Source organism: Cephus cinctus, unplaced genomic scaffold, assembly GCF_000341935.2.
Source record: "Cephus cinctus unplaced genomic scaffold, Ccin1 Ccin1_scaffold0143, whole genome shotgun sequence".
NCBI lineage: Eukaryota > Metazoa > Arthropoda > Insecta > Hymenoptera > Cephidae > Cephus > Cephus cinctus.
This window is the reverse complement of record NW_014332873.1, coordinates 633,447-655,749: the sequence shown is the minus strand read 5'-3', so window position 1 is coordinate 655,749 and position 22,303 is coordinate 633,447. Positions and strand designations below refer to the sequence as shown.

At 46.1% G+C, this 22,303-nt stretch overlaps 1 protein-coding gene across 1 annotated transcript; it reads right to left on the bottom strand.

The window, feature by feature from the left end:
- Nucleotides 1-116: 116 nt before the first annotated feature.
- On the bottom strand, nt 117-20,948 carry LOC107263216 (titin). The gene is made up of 7 exons (XM_025080594.1): nt 16,478-20,948; nt 12,762-13,057; nt 12,204-12,626; nt 8,772-9,205; nt 8,458-8,660; nt 6,043-8,371; nt 117-5,868 (listed from the first exon to the last, which is right to left on the bottom strand). The coding sequence occupies exons 1-7, from the start codon at nt 20,327-20,329 to the stop codon at nt 1,298-1,300; spliced, it is 12,108 nt and encodes a 4,035-aa protein (XP_024936362.1). The 5' UTR covers nt 20,330-20,948; the 3' UTR covers nt 117-1,297.
- Nucleotides 20,949-22,303: the final 1,355 nt, after the last annotated feature.

The window sequence follows — 22,303 nt, the reverse complement described above, 5'->3', positions numbered from 1 at the left end:
TATTATTTCATGAAAATCCAGCACGTGGGACAACATAATTTTCCATACCTCTTAGCATATGCACTGAAGCCGTATGCAACTGGAACACGGAAGTGTACAGATAAAGTAAGTCGATCGTTAGGAAAATTCCTTTATTCAGCGAGAGATACAAGTAAATAAACCAAAAAAAAAGCTTGTTAACAAAACTCTTAATACGTGACAGTATTAAAAGAAGAAATATTAATTCTCAACGGAGTAACGAGTAAATATACATATATTTATGTAGGCGCGTACGTGCGTCCATTGGCGATGCGTCTATATTGTCTCTGGTATAAAATACAAAAATAAGCCTTAACAAAAATTAATATTGCGAAACGGCGCTACCGGGCAACTGTTAATTAAACGTTACGCCAACAAGGAAATGCGGGGTACGATAAAGTATCTGGAAACAAAAAAAGTCACATGTGTATTCATGTGCATTTATATATAAAACGGAAACGAAAAAAAAAAACGTAAATTCATATATAGCATAGGGTGGCAATAACATTGCATAATACGAAGTACGGTGAATGCTCGATTATGCTATATAAAAAGAAGTGTGGCTTGACTATATATGGTAAGCTGGGCATCGATTCACCAAGACCTCGTGGTCCAGGTCGACCTTATCGCGGATATTTAAGCTCTAGTTATTGCTTCGTAATACACGTGGCTTAATGTGAAAATGAACCCTAAACTTTCGTCAATATTCGCCGCTTTGACTGCGGGAGGAGAATTACGAGAAGTCGATACTCGTGATACGACAGAAATTAAACGCGGTATCATATTTTTCATTTACAGCATCGTCCCTTTTCTTTACATCGACGACGACTGATCACCCGAATGTCATTAGAAATTGTCATTTTTTTTTTCAGCGTAATACGAATAACACAAAGCTCTCGACAATGTAGATATAATTGTATATTTTTATGGTGTATATATATATACGCCTCTGTAGTATAGTGTATATATCTCTAGTATATATATAAATATAAAATTGAAATGAAAATAAATTTCAACGTAACGCCAGTACAATATCCAGATATCGTAAAGGATTACAATCAACAACCATATAGGCGCCATCGATTAGGCCCAACTACTCTTGATAGGCGTAAACGTAACGTATCCTAATTACTAAAAGATACATCTCTAGTCGTTCGTAGGCATCACAGATTATCACAGTCCAGGTAGAAACGGGACTTTTCTTTCGCCATGTTCTCTTTCCACTCCCCGCCACCCACAATTCTCGCTAAACAATAACGTCCAGCATACAACAACCAAATCAATTTGAAACAACCGGCATGTAAAACTTATGCTTCTGTGTGTCACGCGTGTGCTTGAACGGCGCTTGTTTCGTTTCTATCAGAGCAGCTGGACAGGGTCCCTTGTGTCTGGGTACATACTCCCTCTTGTACATGCTGGAAGAAACGTTGCTGCCGTCGCCCAGACTAATATGAGAGACGTTAGACTGCCGATGGGCGCGCTCGACTTTCTGAGTTGCGAAGTTTCCATAATTCTTGGCTTCGCTGTGCGAGTAGAATTTCCCACCGACCGTCAGGTTGTCCTGACGAACGATTCGCTGAGGTCGCTCGTAGGTGGACGAAGCCCAAGGATTCCCGTCCTTGGTGCTGCGATGGAGGGAGGTCAGGCTGCGCCTGTCGCTGCTCTGGCTGGAATTGCTGATGTACTGTCCACTCTCGGCCAGGTTGGAGATGCTTTTTCTTTGATCTGCCGCGGTCGACGAGATCGTGTGGAGTGCTTCGGTCGATGACGTCACGCCCCGCCTGTGCAACACGGAGTTGCTCACGTCCGCCGACGATGACGATATTACGTTCTTCCTGTGATGACTGGTCTTCGTTGCTGATTCCAGCCGACTCTGACTGGTCTGATCGGACTGATTGCTCATTGCTTGGCGAAATTCGTTGCTGCTCGAGCGGCCTGTGTTGTAGCGCGCTTGACTCGATACCGTGTGCTGACTGTGCTTCGAGCTTTGTCGGGTTGAGCTGCTTTGACGGTTCTCGACGTGCTGACTGTTCACGTAATCCCTGCGGCTGCTCTCTTGAAGCTGCTGTTGTTGTTGCTGTTGTTGCTGTTGTTGCTGCCTGTGCGCCTCTTGGCTGCTGCTTGTCCTGCTTTCGAGAGCCTGTCTGGTCGTTGTTGCGTCATCGCGGATTATTTGGTTATGAGCGTGACGGTTGATGTCGGTGATGGAACGGTTGTCGACCACGTGACGCGTGTTCGAGATGTTTTGCGTTTTCGAATGTTGTTCGTTTATGGATTTCAGGTGTTGTTCCTTGACGCGACGTTGATTTTCCACAGCGGTATATCTGCGCGTTGCGTCTTGAGACGTTTGGCCGTCGGTGATTGACGTCTTGGAGATACGCTGTTGTTGTTGCTGAACTGTCTGACCGGCGATGTGCTGCTCGCCGTGTGTCGTTGTTGTTGTCTTGGTTGTGGTAACCACTGATCCGTCAGCCAATGTTTTAGAATCGACGGCTACAGTCTTTTTGCTATCGGATTCTAGGTTGCTTATCTTGGCAGCGATATCCTTTCCAGTACGCTTCGTGTATGTGTTGTAATTACGTTGATTGGTCGTCATCATGACGGAAGTGTCGTCACCAAGTGATATGGATGATTCCATGTGACGTCTGTTGTTGACGGGTTTACCAGCTGGTGAAACTTCCTTCCTGGTCGGCGTGAACGTATCCCTGGAGGTTGTTTTGGTCTCCATGGTACCTGCGTTCACTTTGAGGTTATCCTCGTGTCTCTTAATTTCAGCACGCTCTCCGCGGATAACTGTGTACGTCGACTTTTGAGACGTCGTGTCTTGGAACTCTCCAGTCATCTTCAAGTTATCCTCGCGCCTGACGACTTCCGTTCTCTCTGCTCTCTTTGTCGTGAAGTCATCCCTTGGTCGCCCTACGAAATCTCCCTCGGGTTTGAGGTTGTCAGGATGGCGAATTGGAGAACGGCGTTCTCCAGGTCCGACCTTGTCCGGTGACCTTCTGTCGAACTCTCCTTCGGGATAAAGATTGTCCGGATGCTTTATCGGGCTCCTTCTCTCGCCAGGACCAAGTGGACCAGTCTTACGAGGCCTATCGAATTCTCCCTCAGGACGAAGATTGTCTGGATGCTTCTTGATTGCTGCACGTTCGCCAACCACGTGAGTGTAATCTTCCCTTCGGCGAACGTCGATAAAGTCACCCTCTATTTTCAAATTATCCTCGCGCTTTCTGATATCCACTCTTTCGATCTTTTTAATTTCCTTGTAATCGTCTCTAGAACGTCTGACGTCTATCTCGCCCTCCATCCTCAGGTTATCCTCATGACGTCGAACCTCAACGCGTTCTCCGTTGATGTACTTGTAATCGTCCTTCGACGAAGGACTTATTTCCATAGTACCTTCCGGTTTGAGATTATCCTGTGGCTTCCTAACTGGAGCACGCTCACCCTTTTTAGGACTGAAGTCATCCTTGGGCTGAATGTAAAAGTCTCCCTCGGGATGAAGATTGTCCTCGTGGCGTATTGGTGTCTGCCTTTGAGACGGTTCGAATTTCGCGGGTGTAGGTCTCTGAAATTCACCTTCGGGCTTGAGGTTGTCAGGATGACGAATTGGAGTACGACGTTCGCCTGGACCGACCTTACTTGGACTGGGTCTTTCGAAATCACCCTCCGGACGGAGGTTATCTTTAGGTTTCTTAATATCCGCGCGCTCTCCTCTCTTAGGAGCTTCTTCTCTTGGTCTTCCAATGAAGTCTCCCTCAGGATGAAGGTTATCGGGATGCTTGATGGGACTGCGTCTTTCCCCAGGACCAACTGGACTCTTTCCTGGCCTCTCGAAATCACCTTCCGGATGGAGGTTATCCTTGGGCTTTTTAATGTCAGCACGTTCACCTCTTTTAGGAGCTTCCTGTTTGGGTCTGCCAATAAAGTCTCCCTCGGGATGAAGATTATCAGGATGTCTGATGGGAGTACGCCTTTCACCAGGACCAACTGGAGCCTTTTCAGGTATATCAAATTCACCTTCAGGTCTCAGGTTATCCTTGGGCTTCTTCACGGCTGCCCTATCACCCTTCGTAGGTGCCTGCTCCTTGGGTCTACGTACGAATTCACCTTCAGGCTTAAGATTATCGGGATGCCTAATAGGGGTCCTTCTCTCAGCAGGACCAACCGGTGACTTTTCTGGTCTCTCGAAGTCTCCTTCCGGTCTGAGGTTATCTTCGTGCCTGATGATCTCAGTGCGTTCTCCACGAGTTACATTGTAGTCATCCCTGCGACGGATATCTACGAACTCACCCTCGATTTTCAAGTTATCCTCTCGACGAATAACGTCAACACGCTCCACCCTGGTGGCACTGTAATCGTCCCTGGACCTGTACGTGTCGATATCACCCTCCATCTTGAGGTTATCCTTGTGGATGACGACCTCTGTCCTCTCACCGCGAGTAGGCTTGTAATCATCCTTCGGCCTGCCAATGAAGTCACCTTCGGGTTTAAGGTTATCCTTAGGCTTCTTCACGTCAGCCCTCTCACCCTTCTTCGGAGCTTCCTCCTTAGGGCGACCAATGAAGTCTCCTTCCGGTTTTAGATTATCAGGATGCTTGATAGGCGTTCTTCGTTCAGCAGGACCAACCGGAGTGTGCTCAGGACGCTCGAAGTCACCTTCAGGTCGTAGGTTATCTTTGGGTTTCTTGACGTCAGCCCTTTCACCCTTCTTCGGCGCATCCTCCTTTGGTCTGCCAATGAAGTCACCTTCAGGCTTGAGGTTGTCGGCGTGCTTTATCGGTGTTCTTCTCTCGACAGGTCCTACAGGTTTCTTGTCGGGTCTCTCAAATTCTCCCTCGGGATGCAGGTTATCCTTGGGTCTTTTAATGTCTGCCCTCTCACCCTTCTTCGGGGCTTCCTCTTTGGGACGTCCAATAAATTCACCTTCAGGCTTCAAGTTATCGTCGTGCTTGATGGGCGTTCTTCTTTCTGCAGGTCCTACGGGTTTCTTTTCAGGACGTTCGAACTCTCCTTCCGGTTTCAAATTATCTTTCGGTTTCTTAGCTTCCGGACGTTCAGCGGGACGATATTCCGCATGATCAGGGCGTTCAAATTCTCCTTCAGGTTTAAGATTATCAGCATGTTTAATGGGTGTTCTTCTTTCTGCAGGTCCTACGGGTTTCTTTTCAGGACGTTCGAACTCTCCTTCCGGTTTCAAATTATCTTTCGGTTTCTTAGCTTCCGGACGTTCAGCGGGACGATATTCCGCATGATCAGGGCGTTCAAATTCTCCTTCAGGTTTAAGATTATCAGCATGTTTAATGGGTGTTCTTCTTTCTGCAGGTCCTACGGGTTTCTTTTCAGGACGTTCGAACTCTCCTTCCGGTTTCAAATTATCTTTCGGTTTCTTAGCTTCCGGACGTTCAGCGGGACGATATTCCGCATGATCAGGGCGTTCAAATTCTCCTTCAGGTTTAAGATTATCAGCATGTTTAATGGGTGTTCTTCTTTCTGCAGGTCCTACGGGTTTCTTTTCAGGACGTTCGAACTCTCCTTCCGGTTTCAAATTATCTTTCGGTTTCTTAGCTTCCGGACGTTCAGCGGGACGATATTCCGCATGATCAGGGCGTTCAAATTCTCCTTCAGGTTTAAGATTATCAGCATGTTTAATGGGTGTTCTTCTTTCTGCAGGTCCTACGGGTTTCTTTTCAGGACGTTCGAACTCTCCTTCCGGTTTCAAATTATCTTTCGGTTTCTTAGCTTCCGGACGTTCAGCGGGACGATATTCCGCATGATCAGGGCGTTCAAATTCTCCTTCAGGTTTAAGATTATCAGCATGTTTAATGGGTGTTCTTCTTTCTGCAGGTCCTACGGGTTTCTTTTCAGGACGTTCGAACTCTCCTTCCGGTTTCAAATTATCTTTCGGTTTCTTAGCTTCCGGACGTTCAGCGGGACGATATTCCGCATGATCAGGGCGTTCAAATTCTCCTTCAGGTTTAAGATTATCAGCATGTTTAATGGGTGTTCTTCTTTCTGCAGGTCCAACCGGAGCTTTCTCGGGTCTCTCGAATTCACCTTCAGGACGTAAGTTATCCTTTGGTATTTTGATATCAGCGCGCTCTCCCTTTTTAGGAGCTTCTTCCTTAGGACGTCCAATAAAATCACCCTCAGGACGAAGGTTATCTTTTGGTTTCTTGACTTCCGGCCGTTCAGCTGGACGATACTTCTCATGTTCCGGTCTTTCGAAGTCGCCTTCAGGTTTCAGATTGTCAGGATGCTTAATAGGAGTTCTTCTCTCAGCAGGTCCAACTGGTGCTTTCTCTGGTCTCTCAAAGTCACCTTCAGGTCTCAGATTATCCTTAGGTCGCTTAACGTCCGCACGCTCACCCTTCGTAGGCCTATAATCATCTTTAGGTTTGCCCTCGAAGTCTCCTTCGGGGCGAAGGTTATCATCATGTTTAATTGGAGTTCTCCTTTCAGCTGGCTGGAAGGGTTGACGTTCCCTGTCAGGAAAATCTCCTTCAGGGAACAGATTGTCAGGATGGCGAACGATTGGTGCTCTTTCACCAGGTCCATAAGGTACCTGTTCCGGTCTCTCGAATTCTCCTTCTGGGTAAAGGTTATCAGGATGTCTGATGGGCGTACGTTTCTCCCCCGGACTGTACTTTTCTTTTGGACGATCCTCGAATTCGCCTTCCGGGCGAAGGTTATCTTTTGGTTTTTTGACTTCTGGTCGATCAGCCTTCTTGGGAGAGAAGTCATCCTTAGGTCTGCCTTCGAAAGGACCTTCTGGCTTGAGGTTATCTTGCGGTCTCTTAACTTCCGGTCGTTCTGCGCGTTTGGGTGAGAAATCGTCCTTTGGTTTTCCTTCAAATGTTCCTTCGGGTCTCAAATTATCTTTGGGCTTCTTCACATCTGCACGTTCTCCTCTGGTAGGTTTATAGTCATCCTTGGGTCTGCCCTCGAATGGCCCTTCCGGTTTCAAATTATCTTCAGGACGCTTAACCTCAGGACGCTCAGCTCGTTTTGGTCCAAAATCATTCTTAGGACGACCCTCGAAGTCTCCTTCCGGTCGAAGATTGTCGTCATGTTTAATTGGTTTTCTTCTCTCTGCGGGCTGGAAGGGCTGACGTTCTCTGTCGGGGAAATCACCCTTAGGGAACAAGTTGTCAGGATGACGAACAATTGGAGCACGGTCACCAGGTCCATAAGGTTCGGGTTTGGGCCTTTCGAATTCTCCTTCAGGATACAAATTGTCAGGCTGTCTGATCGGCTGACGACGCTCACCAGGAGTGTAAGAATCCCGTGGACGATCTTCAAAATCTCCCTCAGGACGTAGATTGTCTTTTGGCTTCCGAACTTCCGGACGTTCCGCTGTTTTTGGTGAATAATCATCCTTGGGTTTTCCTTCGAAAGGTCCTTCGGGTCTTAGATTATCTTTAGGTTTCTTTACATCAGCTCGTTCCCCTTTGGTTGGCTTGAAATCATCCTTGGGTCTTCCCTCGAAGGGTCCTTCTGGTTTTAAGTTATCCTCAGGACGTCTAACCTCAGGGCGCTCAGCCCGCTTTGGTCCAAAGTCATTCTTAGGGCGACCCTCAAAGTCACCTTCAGGACGAAGGTTATCATCGTGTTTCAAAGGAGTTCTTCTCTCAGCTGGTTTAAACGGCTGACGTTCTCGATCAGGGAAATCGCCCTTAGGGAACAGATTGTCAGGATGACGAACAATAGGAGCCCTGTCACCAGGTCCATAAGGTTCAGGTTTGGGTCTCTCAAATTCTCCTTCGGGATACAAATTGTCAGGTTGTCTAATTGGCTGACGACGTTCTGCAGGAGTGTAAGAGTCTCGTGGACGATCCTCAAACTTTCCTTCAGGACGAAGATTATCCTTTGGTTTCCGAACTTCCGGACGTTCCGCTGTTTTTGGCGAATAATCATCCTTTGGTCTTCCTTCAAAGAGTCCTTCGGGTCTCAAGTTATCCTGGGGCCTCTTGACGTCGGCGCGCTCCCCTCGCTTAGGCGAGAAATCGTCCTTTGGTTTCCCCTCGAAAGGTCCTTCAGGTTTCAGATTATCCTTAGGTCTTCGTGGTTCAGGCCTCTCAGTTATCATAGGAATATAATCTTCCCTAGACTTTGGGGTGCCCTCAAAAACACCCTCTGGCTTGAGGTTATCATCTCTCCTGATAACAATAGTATTCCTGTAGTCGGTCTGATCGAAATTCCGATATTCTTCATGCGTCGTAGTGACGTTCTCAATGACATCAGTCCTTCCGTAGTATCTGTCAATATCCTCCTTGGTCCAAGTCTGTCGTCTATGAGGTTCACGATCGACTATCTCGTGAGTATGAAAATCTTCCTTGACATGGGAGGTTCCCTACAAAACAAACAGAAAATAATAATAATAACAAAAAAAAATCTATCAATATATAATAAAACATTTTTAATTCCAGATTCACCCACCGTGAATTCTCCCTCTCCCACAGTGAGATTATCCGTGCGTCTAACGATCTCAGCCCGCTGGATGCTGCGATGATCAATGTATTCTGATCGACTGGTAGTCTCGTCGATGAATTCACCTTCGACCTTCGTGTAAGTATTGCGACGAACGGGACTAGGTCGTTCACCGGGTGCCCCGGTAAATACCAGTTCCGTAGTAGTGACACCTAATAGGATGAAGAAGACCAATTAACGGATTTACAAAAACACCCTAAAAAACTTTACTCCCAAATAAAATTCCCATAATTTCGCAAAAAAAAAAACTGCTAAAAACTTACTGTCGAAATCTCCCTCGGGTCTAAGATTATCCTTTGGCCGTTTGACAGGCGCGCGGTCACCCCTGGTGGGTGCCTCTTCCTTAGGACGACCTATGAACTCTCCCTCGGGACGTAAATTATCCTGGGGCTTCCTAACAGGCGCCCTCTCGCCCTTAGGCGCTTCCTCCTTAGGCCTGCTAACGAATTCACCCTCTGGCTTGAGATTGTCATGTGGCCTCACGGCACGCGGTCTCTCCCCACGTGGTCCCACATAGTCAGTCCGTCTCTCCCCGATGAACTCTCCCTCCAGGTGCAGATGATCCTCATGACGATACGTCACTTGCCTGTCCACGTGCTTCTCGTCGTATTCCTCTCGATAGGAGCTGACCGCATAGACCGGCTCGTGCGGTATTTCGAGATGGTCCTGGGGTAAGTTATGTGGACAGCGGTGGCGGCTGAAAATTTATTTGTCACCATGAATATTAAGGGCCAGTGAATCGTGAGGTATACAAGTCACTTTCAGTCGAGACGTCTCCAGCTCTGATCGATACACCAGCTGAACTAACGTAAGCTTGACCTGGACAAGAGGTAAATCGATTACGTTCATTTTTACACGTTATCGTATCGTACCACTATATAATTCATCAAAAATGACTTCTCTAAGGATCTCCTGTCACTCTTATTCTGCAAGAATGTAGCGCCACGATTCCAGGCGTCTGGTAGATTTGAAAAATTCACGTCCCCCCATCGTTTGCTTTTATTTTCATCAAGTCCTCGACGTGGCAGATCCAAGGCTTTATAAATTATAAAGAACAGAACCTCCAGTGAAAGGTCGTTCAACATCAATTATTTTACATTTAGATATTAACCACGCGATACTCCTGCACCAACTGACGTTTGACATTGCGCCCGAGTCTCTGTAAACAGATCCATTATACAGACCCGTGAACTTCGTGTATCTCGGGGCCACGTTAAAGCATTTCCGACACTGTCCCTATATGTAAAATAAGTATCATGAACACCTGATGATGAATGGTGTCTATTTTTCGAAATAATAACACCTACGAACCCGTCAAATTAGCATAACGGTCAGATCGATCGGTAGTAGGCATCAACCGATTTCTGAGTCACGATGCCGAAGAGGCGTAGGTAGCGAACGTGGGACAGATTAAAGAAAATGAAAATTAATCGATTCCTAAATCGGTAATTCGACCATCTCAGCCACGGGGAGAGACCACGGTCGGAATCGGTAAGTGCAATTTCAATGAAGATTCGGTAAGGAAACTGGACTGTTTCGCGAATCCGCAACACGGCACTTTCGAACGTCTCATAAATATCCGTAAATGGCATCTGCGCATGCGCGATCCAATCGTCAGTTCCAAATCGGTTGACTTATTTAGTGCGGTGTCGCTTCATAAGGCGATCTCGAGGATATCCAGGATCGATCGGCGTACGAATGAAAATTGCCTAACGCTCGTTCGCAATGATCGGTCCCAAGAGATTCCTGATCGGCAATTCTAGGCTAACGTACGATCTGATATTCACTGGTTCGAAAAAAGGTCGACTGCTCGCGGTATCCTTGGGGTCCAGATGATCCTTCAAAAATCCTGACACATATCGCTATGGCATTATAGGGTTCGCCTTGGTGCACGGCGTGTGAGAGACACATGTAGGCAGGTCGCGTCGAATAAGGAAGAGAAGACGAACGGAGTGACGCGATTGGCCAGAATCAACTTGCCTTAAAAGGCGTTGTCTCGCGTCCCACTTTGTTCGAGGATCAGCCAACTATATACTCTGCACTCTCGAGCGAGTGAACTAGCCTTTAATCAGCCTGCACGTATCCCGTGCATTATACGAGCCCTTCGGATACGACTAATGGACGTAAGTTCGTTATATAATCGAAAGCGAATCGTTATCGAGAATTAATAAATTTTTACAGCACAAGGGCGACTGCTTATCGCGTAGTGTGTAACATGATGACTTTTCAAAAAAAACATCTTATCTAGTATTTCGAATTTTAACATAATTTCCTGTCACTTATTTCCAATATACGTAAAGTATAAGATTTGCGCGAGGCTCCACATAAGCAAGTGGTAACTCAGCGTATAACGAGTTATGATTCCAAAATTGACTAGTCAATTGACCCGAGTCAATTCTCAAGAGCAACGGCGCACTGTTACTACGCTCTTTAAATCAGAGGCTGCTCCTCTCTTGCGCCTACGTGGAAGTACGATACTGCGTGGTTCGCGTGTACTCTGGGTACAAATAAAGTAAAGCGAACGAAGGAGGCTGCTGTGAAGGAGACAGGACGGAGGACAAATGAATGACGGTCCGAGACGCCAACGCAAATGTAAACGGGCGTTAAATATTCGCCCACGATTTCTTCTCCTCGTCGGAGGAAAGAGAGTCGTCGCCATTTCCTTCACTCTCGTTGTGTCGTTCAGGTGCGCGAATAATCTTCGAACGATCCGATTATTCTTCTTCAACCAGAGACACGGGACACTGTCCGTGTCTTTTTCGACAAAGACCGACATATTTATTTTCGTCTTTAAACTCACGAGGCCGCGGCATTCGTTTCGGCGATTTCTAACGGATGTTGCGAAAGTTTAGGCCGCTGGCGAAATTATCCGTTACTACTTTTCGGTTGGTATAGTCACGCGTTATTCCATGTACGAATTTTCGAGTCTTCCGTAATACCAGCTCTGATTTCACTTGTCAAGCCGATTTAATTTTTCTTAACGCGAGGTTAGGTCGACCATTCAGTACGGACGTCTGGCGACGCTACTAACCTCGAGACTAACGAACAGACCTGCATGATTGAACGATGGCTTCCTTGGCACAGGATCAAGAGACTCTCCGAGTGAAATCCACCGTATATAACTATATAGTATTGTCGGCGTCGGATATGCCAACCGGAGAAAAGTTAGTGAACGTACAGGGAAAAAAATTCTTGACGACACTATTCTGTTAGGCGTACGTGTAACGCCATATACGATTGCGAGAAACGGCTTCTCTTGAATTATCTTATGAATCATGCATCGCTCATCTTGCCTTGTTCATCGCCTAACATTTCCTGCCGACCAAAACAAGCCAGGATACAAGCGACAGAATCGACACGATCATTACTTCATGTCCGTGCCAAACATATGAGCGACACTCGAAGATTAGCCAATCGCTCGGAGATAAATAAATGTATCTTCGACTGATAACCGATAAACGAAAATATTTATATTTTTTAATCTTTCCACTGCTGGGCTGTTATACCCTCGCCTCCCCCTATTAGAAACTGAGTTTCACTTTCGATTAGATTACAAACGATCGGATCTGCTGCTGATTTGCGATAACGTTATCGTTATCGTTCCAATTTCATATTTTAAGGGTAACGTTCCAAAGGCTCAAAAGACGCAATCAGGCCTACCACTTCGTACAGTCAAGCAAAAGAGTCGCGCTTACCCGCAAGTGCACAGCTCGCAGATGCACTGTTCCTTCAGGGGAATCTTCGAGAGGATATCCTTGGGCGTAGGGATCTTCTCCAGGGGCGTAACGATGTCACCGTCCAGTGAGTCCGGGCTCTGATCACCAGGTCTCCCGGGTTTCTCATCAGGACGGCGCGGCTTTTCTGCGCCCTTGTCATCCGGTCTGCTGGGCTTTCCAGCAGCCGGTCTCTTTTCCTCGGGACGGGTTGGCTTCCCAGCTGACGGCTTCTCCTCCGGACGTGGTCCTTTTCCTGGGGATGCTTTCTCATCCGCACGCCTCGGTTTCCCAGCTGCAGGCTTCTCGTCGACCCGCGAAGGCTTCCCTGCCGCTGGTACCGGCTTTCCAGGTGATACGTAGTCGCGAGACTTGTCTGGGGAAGATGGTCTGCCATCGGATGGTCTAAAACGATAGTATGATTTATGAAATATTTTTATCGGGCAATTTTTACAAAATTTTACGTCATCGGTGATAACGGTATCGAGACTTCGTTATCACTGAGACCGCTCGAGTCTTTATTCTATTAGTGACACTGACCTTCTGGACTTTGGAGCTCCTTCGGATGGTCTCTGCGGCGCATCTTCACGTTGCTGAGGTCGACTCGGCTTCCCTGCAGCTGGAACTGGTTTCGGTTTCTCATCGTCCCGGAGTCCTGGAATTCCACGGGGATAACCGGGTCCTTCGGGTGATGACTTTCTCGGTGATTCACCCGGTGTTCTTGGTCCCGTACTGGTGGTCTTATCGAAGCGGTTTTCGTCGACGACATCTCGCGCTACCATACTAGTCAGCTGCTCTTTGTCAATGAACTCTCTCGTTGATTGGTTGACATCTCGCTGCGAATTTAATTAAGAAGTTTCGTATTAATGCGGGATGCACCTATTTATGTTCGTTATTAACCAGCTGCTAACCATCGAGACTTTCCCGGCGCGGGTTAACCCACGAGGTATTGAGATCTCGTGCGGTATCTCGCTAGTTGAGTTCGCTCTTATCTTACATCGTAGAAAAGAAACACAAGTTCAGACTCTAAGTACGCCGATAATAACAAGACTACAGATATAGTACTCTTAGATGTTCTATTATCGTTACAATTATTCCCCTTGTTAATACTTTGAGAAAGTTTATACTGAATAAAGAAATAATAGATTTTTCGAATATTAAAATTCTTTATAGATGACCGAACCAACATATTTTTATGGTCAACCAAAATTTTGTCATTTTATTTCTACACGTGTAATATGGACTTTCGAAAACGTTCTTTTCACTTTTCGATATTTTTATATGGTCATTAACTGTCAGGGACAAAAACAAGTCTTTCACTTCACACGAACGGATGTGGCTATTGTCCTCTTTTTGGCTTCGTCGTTACTGGGGAATACGGTGCAGTCAGCTATTTTGAGATATTTCGTAATCGAAATTCTCTTTTCTAGGGGTAATCGAATTGTTGAGGCAGTTGGGTGGTGCAACTGCAAAAGGAGATTCAACGAGTAGCGCCGGCACTGTGGATCTATAATTCAACCGTAACGCAGTCAGCTTCTATTTTAATTGGACTGAAGACACGGCCGAGTAAAGTGCATCGGCTGTAGGAAATTAAAAAGCTGATTCTAACGTATAACGGAAGGTACCTTAAGATGTAGATACCATTAAGGGATCGCAAAACTTTCTCTTAAAGCTTCATTCGTATTTTCCTAACGAAACTGCGTTTCGCGATGACGAAAATCGATTTTCTGTCAGGACTAATCGTACATTCTAATCGTATAGTGTAATGCATAATGGTATCACGTACATATGTATACTACGTGTACAGGTTGTTTCAGTTCGAATTACAATGCAATTAATAAACTGTTATCTTCCCCTAGTCAAAACAATATCAATACCTCAAAAATTTTTTTTTTACATCCGGGACAAATATTTCCCCAGAGAGTCAAAGCTAACGTTTAACAATTTAACAAAGGCAAAGGGACCTCGCGCCATTACAATTCGCACTCGACGGAAATTTCCGAGAATTTTAACTATGCATCCTCTCGGATGCGCTTCGACTCTGTAACAGTGAAACTAACCTGTTTCGTTACTCGTCGATGATGCAACAGGATGTGGACAAACAGTAGTAAAGGAATTACGAATATGTATGACAAAAATAGTATTTCCCGAGAATCCACCGACACTCCGAAATTCCCATAAATAATTTAATTAACAATTACGCAAATATAGTTTGCACACACGGCGAGCTACTACCCGTTGCTTCTAACGATTCTAAGGTAAAACAAATTTTTTTAAATTTTATTTTTTATTTTTTTTTTCGAAGTTGGCATCACTGCAATTCTCTACCTGATATCTCTGAGGTACGTTGCACTCTCGCAGACTCCTTTTTATCTTCCGCCCGTTGATACGGGGAAGAAGGATCGAATGACAGAAGCGTGTAACTGCACTTTCGTATCTGCTTTTATACTTGCGCGAATATATTTTATAAATATATATAGCGACAAGTACATATTTACTTCAGCTGAATCTCTAACAAGGTCAGCCATACTGAGTTACGTATTGAGTCTCGCGTGTCTCGATACAAGTGGAGCGTGGACTGTTTGCGTGTTTAACAATCGAAAACAATATGGCTACAGGGCACTACGTGTACAGTCCTATGGTATGGAAGACTCGACGAGTCGTAGTTACGTAACGCGAGAGTAACGTCCTACATCTGTCGTGTTCTATGAAAACGAGACTCGGTTTAAAGTCTCTAGCAAGAAGTATTTACATTTATTCTCGTATATTCAGAAGGTCTTTAAAGCGCGGGAATATTAAATATTTTCAAATCGATATTAAGCTTAGTTATAAATTCACAAAAAATCGCGGAGTTAACATTGAATTTATCATATTAAAAGTTTTGACTGATAATGCAGCGCTTTCAATAGCGAACTGGTATAGAACTTGTAGTTTGAAAAATTTTCAAAGTTAGCATAACCATTTCGAAAAATGGGAAAAATATTTTTGATTAAAAACTTTTTCCATCCTGCCAGTACACGGTGCAACAGTTTTACTATGGTACCTGTGGTATAGCTAGGTAGTGCGCGTATGCGAGTCTCTGAATCATTATGCAACGGTGCAGAGTGTCATGATTTGAGGTTTTATATTAATCCGTATAAATGACATGGAGTGGCTTTTCGTAATGACAAACCATTTGAATAGCCGCGCCTGATAACACGGTCCGTCATTATCTATTTAAGCAAGGTTCCGAGCCTCGTGTACGTGCCACCGAAATCAATTTGTCCTGCATTCGAATAGGTTGTTAAGCGCGATGACATCAGTGCCAAACATAGGTTTTAATCGGTGACGTTTATGAAACACCTAAGCATACGTACTGGTCGGTGTTAGAGGACGTAATTAATTGTGACAGTACCTCAATTGTCATTCAGTCTAAAAGATACGTAGGTATATATATATGTATATATGTGAATAATAAATAAAACTGATCCTGACTACACCATTGAGAAAAATTGAATTATTGATATTAATTAAGCTTACTAAATATTTTTGATAACGGGTCATTTACAGTGTTATCGGAATAGCCGTTCGATAAGAGAATGCATAATATTCAGAGAAGACAAAAGAATTGGGTTTCGAACTACCAAGTCGTCTTGAAGTATAAATGTATGGCGATAGCATAGCAAGGCGAGCGATGCAATTAATGCCACCGAAGATAACGTCAGGATGATTAGTTAAGGCTGATATTATTCGTAAATTATAGAGATAATTTTCAGGGAGACATAAACAAAGTGTTTGTCAATAATTTTATTAGACGTCATTTTCGAGATCTGTCAGTATAGATATTTATCAAAGAGAATTTTGACACTTTCGTACGAAGAGATATTGAAATCAAATGAAATGCAGAGAAACGAAAAATGTGCACGTTGCAGTTAGCGGGGTCAAGTAAATGGATAATAAACAGGTATAATATCAGGATAACGATCCTTCTTGGAAGCTAGTTCCGCGAAGCAGAATTACGTCAGGTTTATTCTCGGCCAGTTTCATTGGACATTGGCGTAGAGGAGCTGGAATAATTATCCGCCAACACTGGTGAAACTTTCATAAGTTTACAAACCGAGGAAATAAAATTATCGTTATCGATCTATTACGAATCATTTGGAACATGATCTTTAGTCATTTGGCATTAATTCTCAGTTATTCTTAATTATGGTTGCTTGGTCCGTCGAGCGTAAGAGCATCGATATATATATAGCTGTAGTTTAGTATGCACTCACCACATCGTGACGTATGTCAGTGAAGTCGGTGATGACGTGTTCTTCCCTGACGTCACGGAAGTCCTGGATGGACGTGAAACTAGACGAATGCTCGACCGAGTAGGACGACGACTGTTGAACTACTTCGGACGTGTGACTGATATCCGTTACGTCGACTATATTTTGCCGATCGACGTTATCGATTTTTGACGTGAACGTCACGACGGAATCGGTTGGCTCGATCGACCTTGGTACGTAATCCTTGCTCGTATCGCTAGGATGACGCTTATCAGTTGGTTTCATAACATCGTCCTTTGGCTTTCTCGTATCCTGGGGTTTCGAGTCTTGCGGTTTCTTCTGATCCTGAGGCTTTTCATAGACGAACGAACCGTCCCAGGTTGAGGAGCCTGGTTTGCTCGGACGTACCGATCTATCGCCAGGACTCTTTTCGGGACTTCCTGATTTTCCTTCGGGCGATTTTCTATCAACTTGAGGACCACCTGGCTTTCTCGGTGAAATCTCCTCGCCAGGTCTTTCCGGTCTACCGTCATCAGTTGGTCTTTTACCATCTTGTATTTCCTGGACGATTTTGGAAATGCTGGACGAGCCCAAGGTCTTCGAATCTGTGCGAGATGATTGTTCGACCACGTGGGAGCTGCTGACAACCTCAGAGGAACTTTGCAGATTTTTCGATATATCAGAAATTGATATCGATGTTACGTGATCGGTTGATTGGATCGGTTCGCGTATCTTGACACTCTTCACCACGTGCGTGACTTCCGGTTCTCTTTTGTCGGCTGGTTTCCTTGGTTCGTCAGGTTTCTCCGTGACGAACGACCCATTCCAGGTAGAAGAACCAGGCTTGTCAGGTCGTACGCTCTTGTCGTCTGGACGTGGTGCTTTCCAATCGGGACTTCCGGGTCTGCCTTCGATAGTGATGGTCTTGCTGGTAGTTGGTTGCCCGTCAACAATGATGACAGTTTCTTTCGAAGTTGTCGAAAAGTCCACGTTTCGAGAGTCTGAATAGCTTTCGTGGGTAGTCGATTGCTCAACTATCAAGGAATTGCTGACAACTTCGCTATCAACAAGCGTCCTGATGTCATCAGTCAGATCCAAAGTGGTATCACTCACGTTCTTCCTGGTAACGACGTTGCCAGGTTTCCCTGGCGTACCCGGTTGACTTGGCTTACCAGCCGGACCTCTACTCGATGGTTTCTTAGCATCGTCACTGGGTCTTTTTGAATCCGAAGGCTTTTTTGCGTCCTGAGCTTTTTCGGTGACAAATGCTCCGTTCCAGGTAGACGATCCTGGTTTGGTAGTTCTAACGTCTCTTTCCCGTGGAAACTTCTCAGGACTTCCTGGTCGAACCTTGGGAGATTCCTGACGTTCACTTGTCGGTCCGCCTCTTGGGGTCCCAGGACGACCATCATCCTGAATAATTATCTCGGACGTCACCGACGAGATGCTGACGTCCTTGGCATCTGCGAAGCTTTGCTGACTCGAGGAATGTTCAACGATGTAAGAGGACGTTGAGATTTCTGCCTCGTTTATCGAATTATCTTCGGTGACGTCACGAATGTCAATCAGCCCGGTTTTTCTACCGGTTTTTTGTAAAATCGAATCCTGAGGAGCACCAGGACCCCGACGATCGAACGTCGGAGTCTGAGGTTTCTCGTATACGAAGTGTCCATCCCAGGTGGACTGTCCAGGTTTGCTACTCCTTGGGAACGTGTCTCTGGGTTTTCCCGGAGACCCGGAAAGACCTGGACCACCCTCTACGGGTCTTTTAGCAGAGACATCCTCCTCGAGAATCGTCTCCGAGACGGAAGTCACTTTCTCTACGTTCTTCGAATCGCCACTAGTGGAGTATTCGACGATGTAGGAAGCGGATACCGCCTCGGAGACGTTCTGCTCCTCGGTGACGTCCTGCACGTCGACGGAGTCGTTTCTCTTCCTCGTCGTCCTGACGACGGTCGAATCGGTCGTTCGTTTCGTTGTATCATCTCGCGGTTTCTCAATTACGAACTGTCCGTTCCAGGAGGAATCGCCAGGTCTGCTAGGACGTCCTGCCGCTGGTAATCCTGATGGACCTGGTTTACCTTGCGCCTTTCCATCGTCAACGTGAACGTAGCTCTCGTGGCTAACGTCCTTACGCTCGTGAGATATGAAGCTGGTGGAGTCCGTCGCACCTTTTGCAGTGCGAATCCTACTGGACGATTCCTTTCCATAGGTACCATCCTGACTATATTCTCTGGAGTCAACTCTTTCGGTACTCTCGACCATGTCCTGTCCAGGGTGATGGAAAACAGTCGCGTCCGATACGTTTCCTTTATGGGTGCCAAGAGGCTTCTCGTAAACAAACTTCCCGTCCCAGGACGAATCACCAGGTCTGCCGTAACGTCTGCGATCCTCATCAGTGCCTGTAACCTCACGTTGATCCACTATCTTCCTCTCATCTGTGTGATCAGTGGTATCGCTTATCACTTTGCCCGAGGAGTCATAGACAACGCTCCTCGTGACGGTACTATCCTGAACACTGCTATCCTGAACGACGGTACTGGAGGATTGTCTCTCGTCCACGTAAGATGACTTTTCCACAACGCTGGAGCTGGACCTGCGTTCATCCACATTGGACGATTTCTCGATCGTCTGACTGCTCGAAGATCCTCTCTTCTCCTGGACGTTACTGGATGCCGATTTTCCAGGGCTCCTACGATAATCCTCCTGAGGATGCTGGAAGACTTTAGAGTCCGAGACGTTCCTCTTGGTGGGTGTCGGTCTCTCGTATACGAATTTCCCGTCCCAGGTCGAGTCTCCTGGCTTGGTACGCCTCGCGTGAACTTCCTTATCGGACTTGTCACTGGTGACCTTCCTGCCGGTGCTGTCAACGATGGTCTTCTCGAAAACGATGTTGCTGGAATTCTGATCGACGCTTCTTCTGGAGCTGTCCGTGAGGCTGGACCCGGATCCAAGCTCCTGACGCGAACTGTGACTGACTCCGGTGTTTTCAATTGTCGATTTACCATCCGTGACCTTTGACCTTCCTGATTCCGGTGTTACGGTGGTCTGGCTGTCGATACTTCGACTGTCGCTGGAAGTGACTACGCCATTGTCATCGACCTTATGACCTGACTCGTGGATCTTCGTCGTGCTCATGACAGTCTGTCCGTCCTTGGTGACCCCTTGTGAGGCGACCTGGTCCGATGTTCTGGTCTCGCTCGATTTGGAAGAGGTCTGAACAATCGGCGCCGATCCATCGATTATTTGTTCCGACGACGCGGTGGACGAGCTGGACTTTTTCGTACTTTGGGAATGAGACGAAGTTTGACTTTGTCTTTGAGTCTGTAGGGATTTGCTGGAATGACCCGAAGTTTCACTCTGGCCAGTCTGAGCTATGGAGGAGCGTCCAGAGTCCTGAAGACTTTTCAAATTCTTTGACGACGTCGATCGATCGGTTCCCTCCAGGATCCTGGATGATCCTTGTTTGAAGGACTGTGTCTGTTCTCCGGCTATGAACTCCTGTGAACTTTTGCCTAGCTTCGAAGCCGAGGAGGCTTGCTTCACTGTCTTTGGCGCGTGCTCAATGACTTTAATGACGTTTCCCTTCGAGTCCATGATGACCTCACGGCTCGCGCTGCTCATCTCAACGACGCTACTCCTGGACTCGCTCTCGGCTACGTTCTTCGCCTCCTGGACGACGCTCGTCGACGATACGACCTCGGTCGACTGTACGCTCGAGGCCATCGAGCTCTTACGCGCCGCATCTGTCTTTGATGTGCTGGATGTGCTGGACGTGCTGGCCACTTCGCTGACGTTCTTCGTCGCACCTTTACTCTTCCCTTTCGTATTGCTTCCTTTCTTCTGAATAGTCATTTTGACGTTTAGGTCAACACAGCCAGATCGTAAATATTCGGTTTCTCCTTTACTTCTCACTGTTTACAAAGTCTATTCGTAAACTATCGACACGCTCGAATTACTCTTCCACGCGTAGCACGGCGATCCGAACAGATAAAAATATAATAAACGCACGAATCAAATACAATACCAGATCATCACTCGTGTAAACGGGTAAGTTAAATTTCAAATAAATAGAGTAAACGAACGAAAAACGATAATATAAATAACATCAACAAACTAAAAAAGATTCACAAGGAAGCATAACGATCTTCGAAATCTCAGTAAATTCCTTTCTCTCTCAATTATAACACTTTCCTTTCACTCGATTCAAACTCTTCGCGAATTTCTGTCTCTTCGCTTCTCTCGTCCTGCCTGCTCGTTCACTGGCTGCGTGTCTTGCGCGATCGCGGCTTAAAAACTGCCGATGGTCTTGACGGTTTCGTATCGCGAGTCGATGTGGCATCGGCTGCGCCTGGTAGACTCTAGTGACCAGATTCTCCAGCACTCTTTCTCTCGCTCTCTCTCTCTCTCTCTCGCTCTCCCACTCTCAGAGAATGGCAGAAAACGCACTCATAAACTTTACACACACACTCTCTCTCTCTCTCTTTCTCTCTCGGTGGACATACGAGACTCTCACAAGTGGCTAACAACGCTTGAGAACTCACGGCTCTCTCTCTCTCTCTCTCTCTCTCTCTCTCTCTCTCTGGTACCGATCTCTCCCTACTTCTGCTTTTTTCCAGCTCGCTCACAGCCGCGTGGGACGTTACCACATCGACACGAGCCATTTAGCAGCCACGCATTCACTGATCTCACACATGCCTCTCGCATCGTCTAATGACGATCGTACCTATACCTCCTATACCTCCTATACACCTAACCTAACCTAACCTAATCACTCTACGTGCCTTATGACTATTTACATCTGTCTCTCAGTGCGCGTGCGTGCGGTCCTCTTACGATTCACACACGCACCTACAGTCGGGCACATTCGTGGAACCGGTTCTCCCGCGCTGCACGCAGCGACACATCGCGAGACCGGTACCACAATTTTCAGGTAAACCAGGCGATGACGTAGCTCTCGCAAACGATGACGATTATCTACGAAAAACTGTAAACTGGCTATACGGGATCGGTTGTTCAATTTATTCACGTTGGCCACGTGACATGTTATTTTGGCCTACGTTGCTTTTGGGCATTGTTCTGTCGTCGCGGATATTTCTTCCGATTAGCGTGAATTTCGTTGAATTCACTTTGCCGTCACGTTATTCATCCATTTCCCAATTAAGCAGCAGCAACTCGCTGGACTTTAATGAATATTATTCTCCGGGAAAATCAAGGCAGCCGTTTATCGAATTCTCTTCGCGTAATATCGGCGCCATAATAAGATGTAAAGTATCGAGAGATCGACCCAATTCGATCGATTCCACTTTGGCATCCGTTTCTCGATTCAGATCGAGTCTCGTCGACTCCGCCTTAATCGGAAAGAAGTCTTTCGAGTTCTCAGCACGGTAAAAGGACGGAATGAATCTTTCGTACTGATTATTCGTAATAACGTAAAGAGATAAGACAGATAACGAGAACATTTATTTTTTGGGCCACAAGCGTTACCTCGTGACGTTCGAGAAAATTCAATGACGCGGTCGAAATTTTGAATTTTATTTTATAAAATCAAACTTTCAATCGAACCAACGACTTTGCCATTTTTTGTTCCAGGTTTCAAGTAACTCGACGCGTCAGTCAAAAAAAAAAAAAAACAATGTTGCAGCCGACGGCAGGAAGCAACCAGACACGCGTCTGCACCAACTTACGTATACGTGGACATATATAGGTATAAAAAAGTGCCAGTTCAATATCGGCGCCTTGCGTAATGCTAATTTATAACTAAATACAGTCACGCCTCGTCCTTCGAAGAGTCGGAGCATACGCGTCGGTTTACTCACTAGTCGCAAA

What these genes read in the sequence shown, in the direction of transcription:
- LOC107263216 (XM_025080594.1), bottom strand. Translation starts at nt 20,329, where the DNA reads ATGACTATTCAGAAGAAAGGAAGCAATACGAAAGGGAAGAGTAAAGGT. An exon ending in TGCGAGCTGTGCACTTGCGG is followed by an intron (nt 9,206 to 12,203) that starts GTAAGCGCGACT and finishes ATAAATTTTCAG; the next exon opens with CCGCCACCGCTGTCCACATA. An exon ending in ACCCGAGGGAGATTTCGACA is followed by an intron (nt 8,661 to 8,771) that starts GTAAGTTTTTAG and finishes TCATCCTATTAG; the next exon opens with GTGTCACTACTACGGAACTG.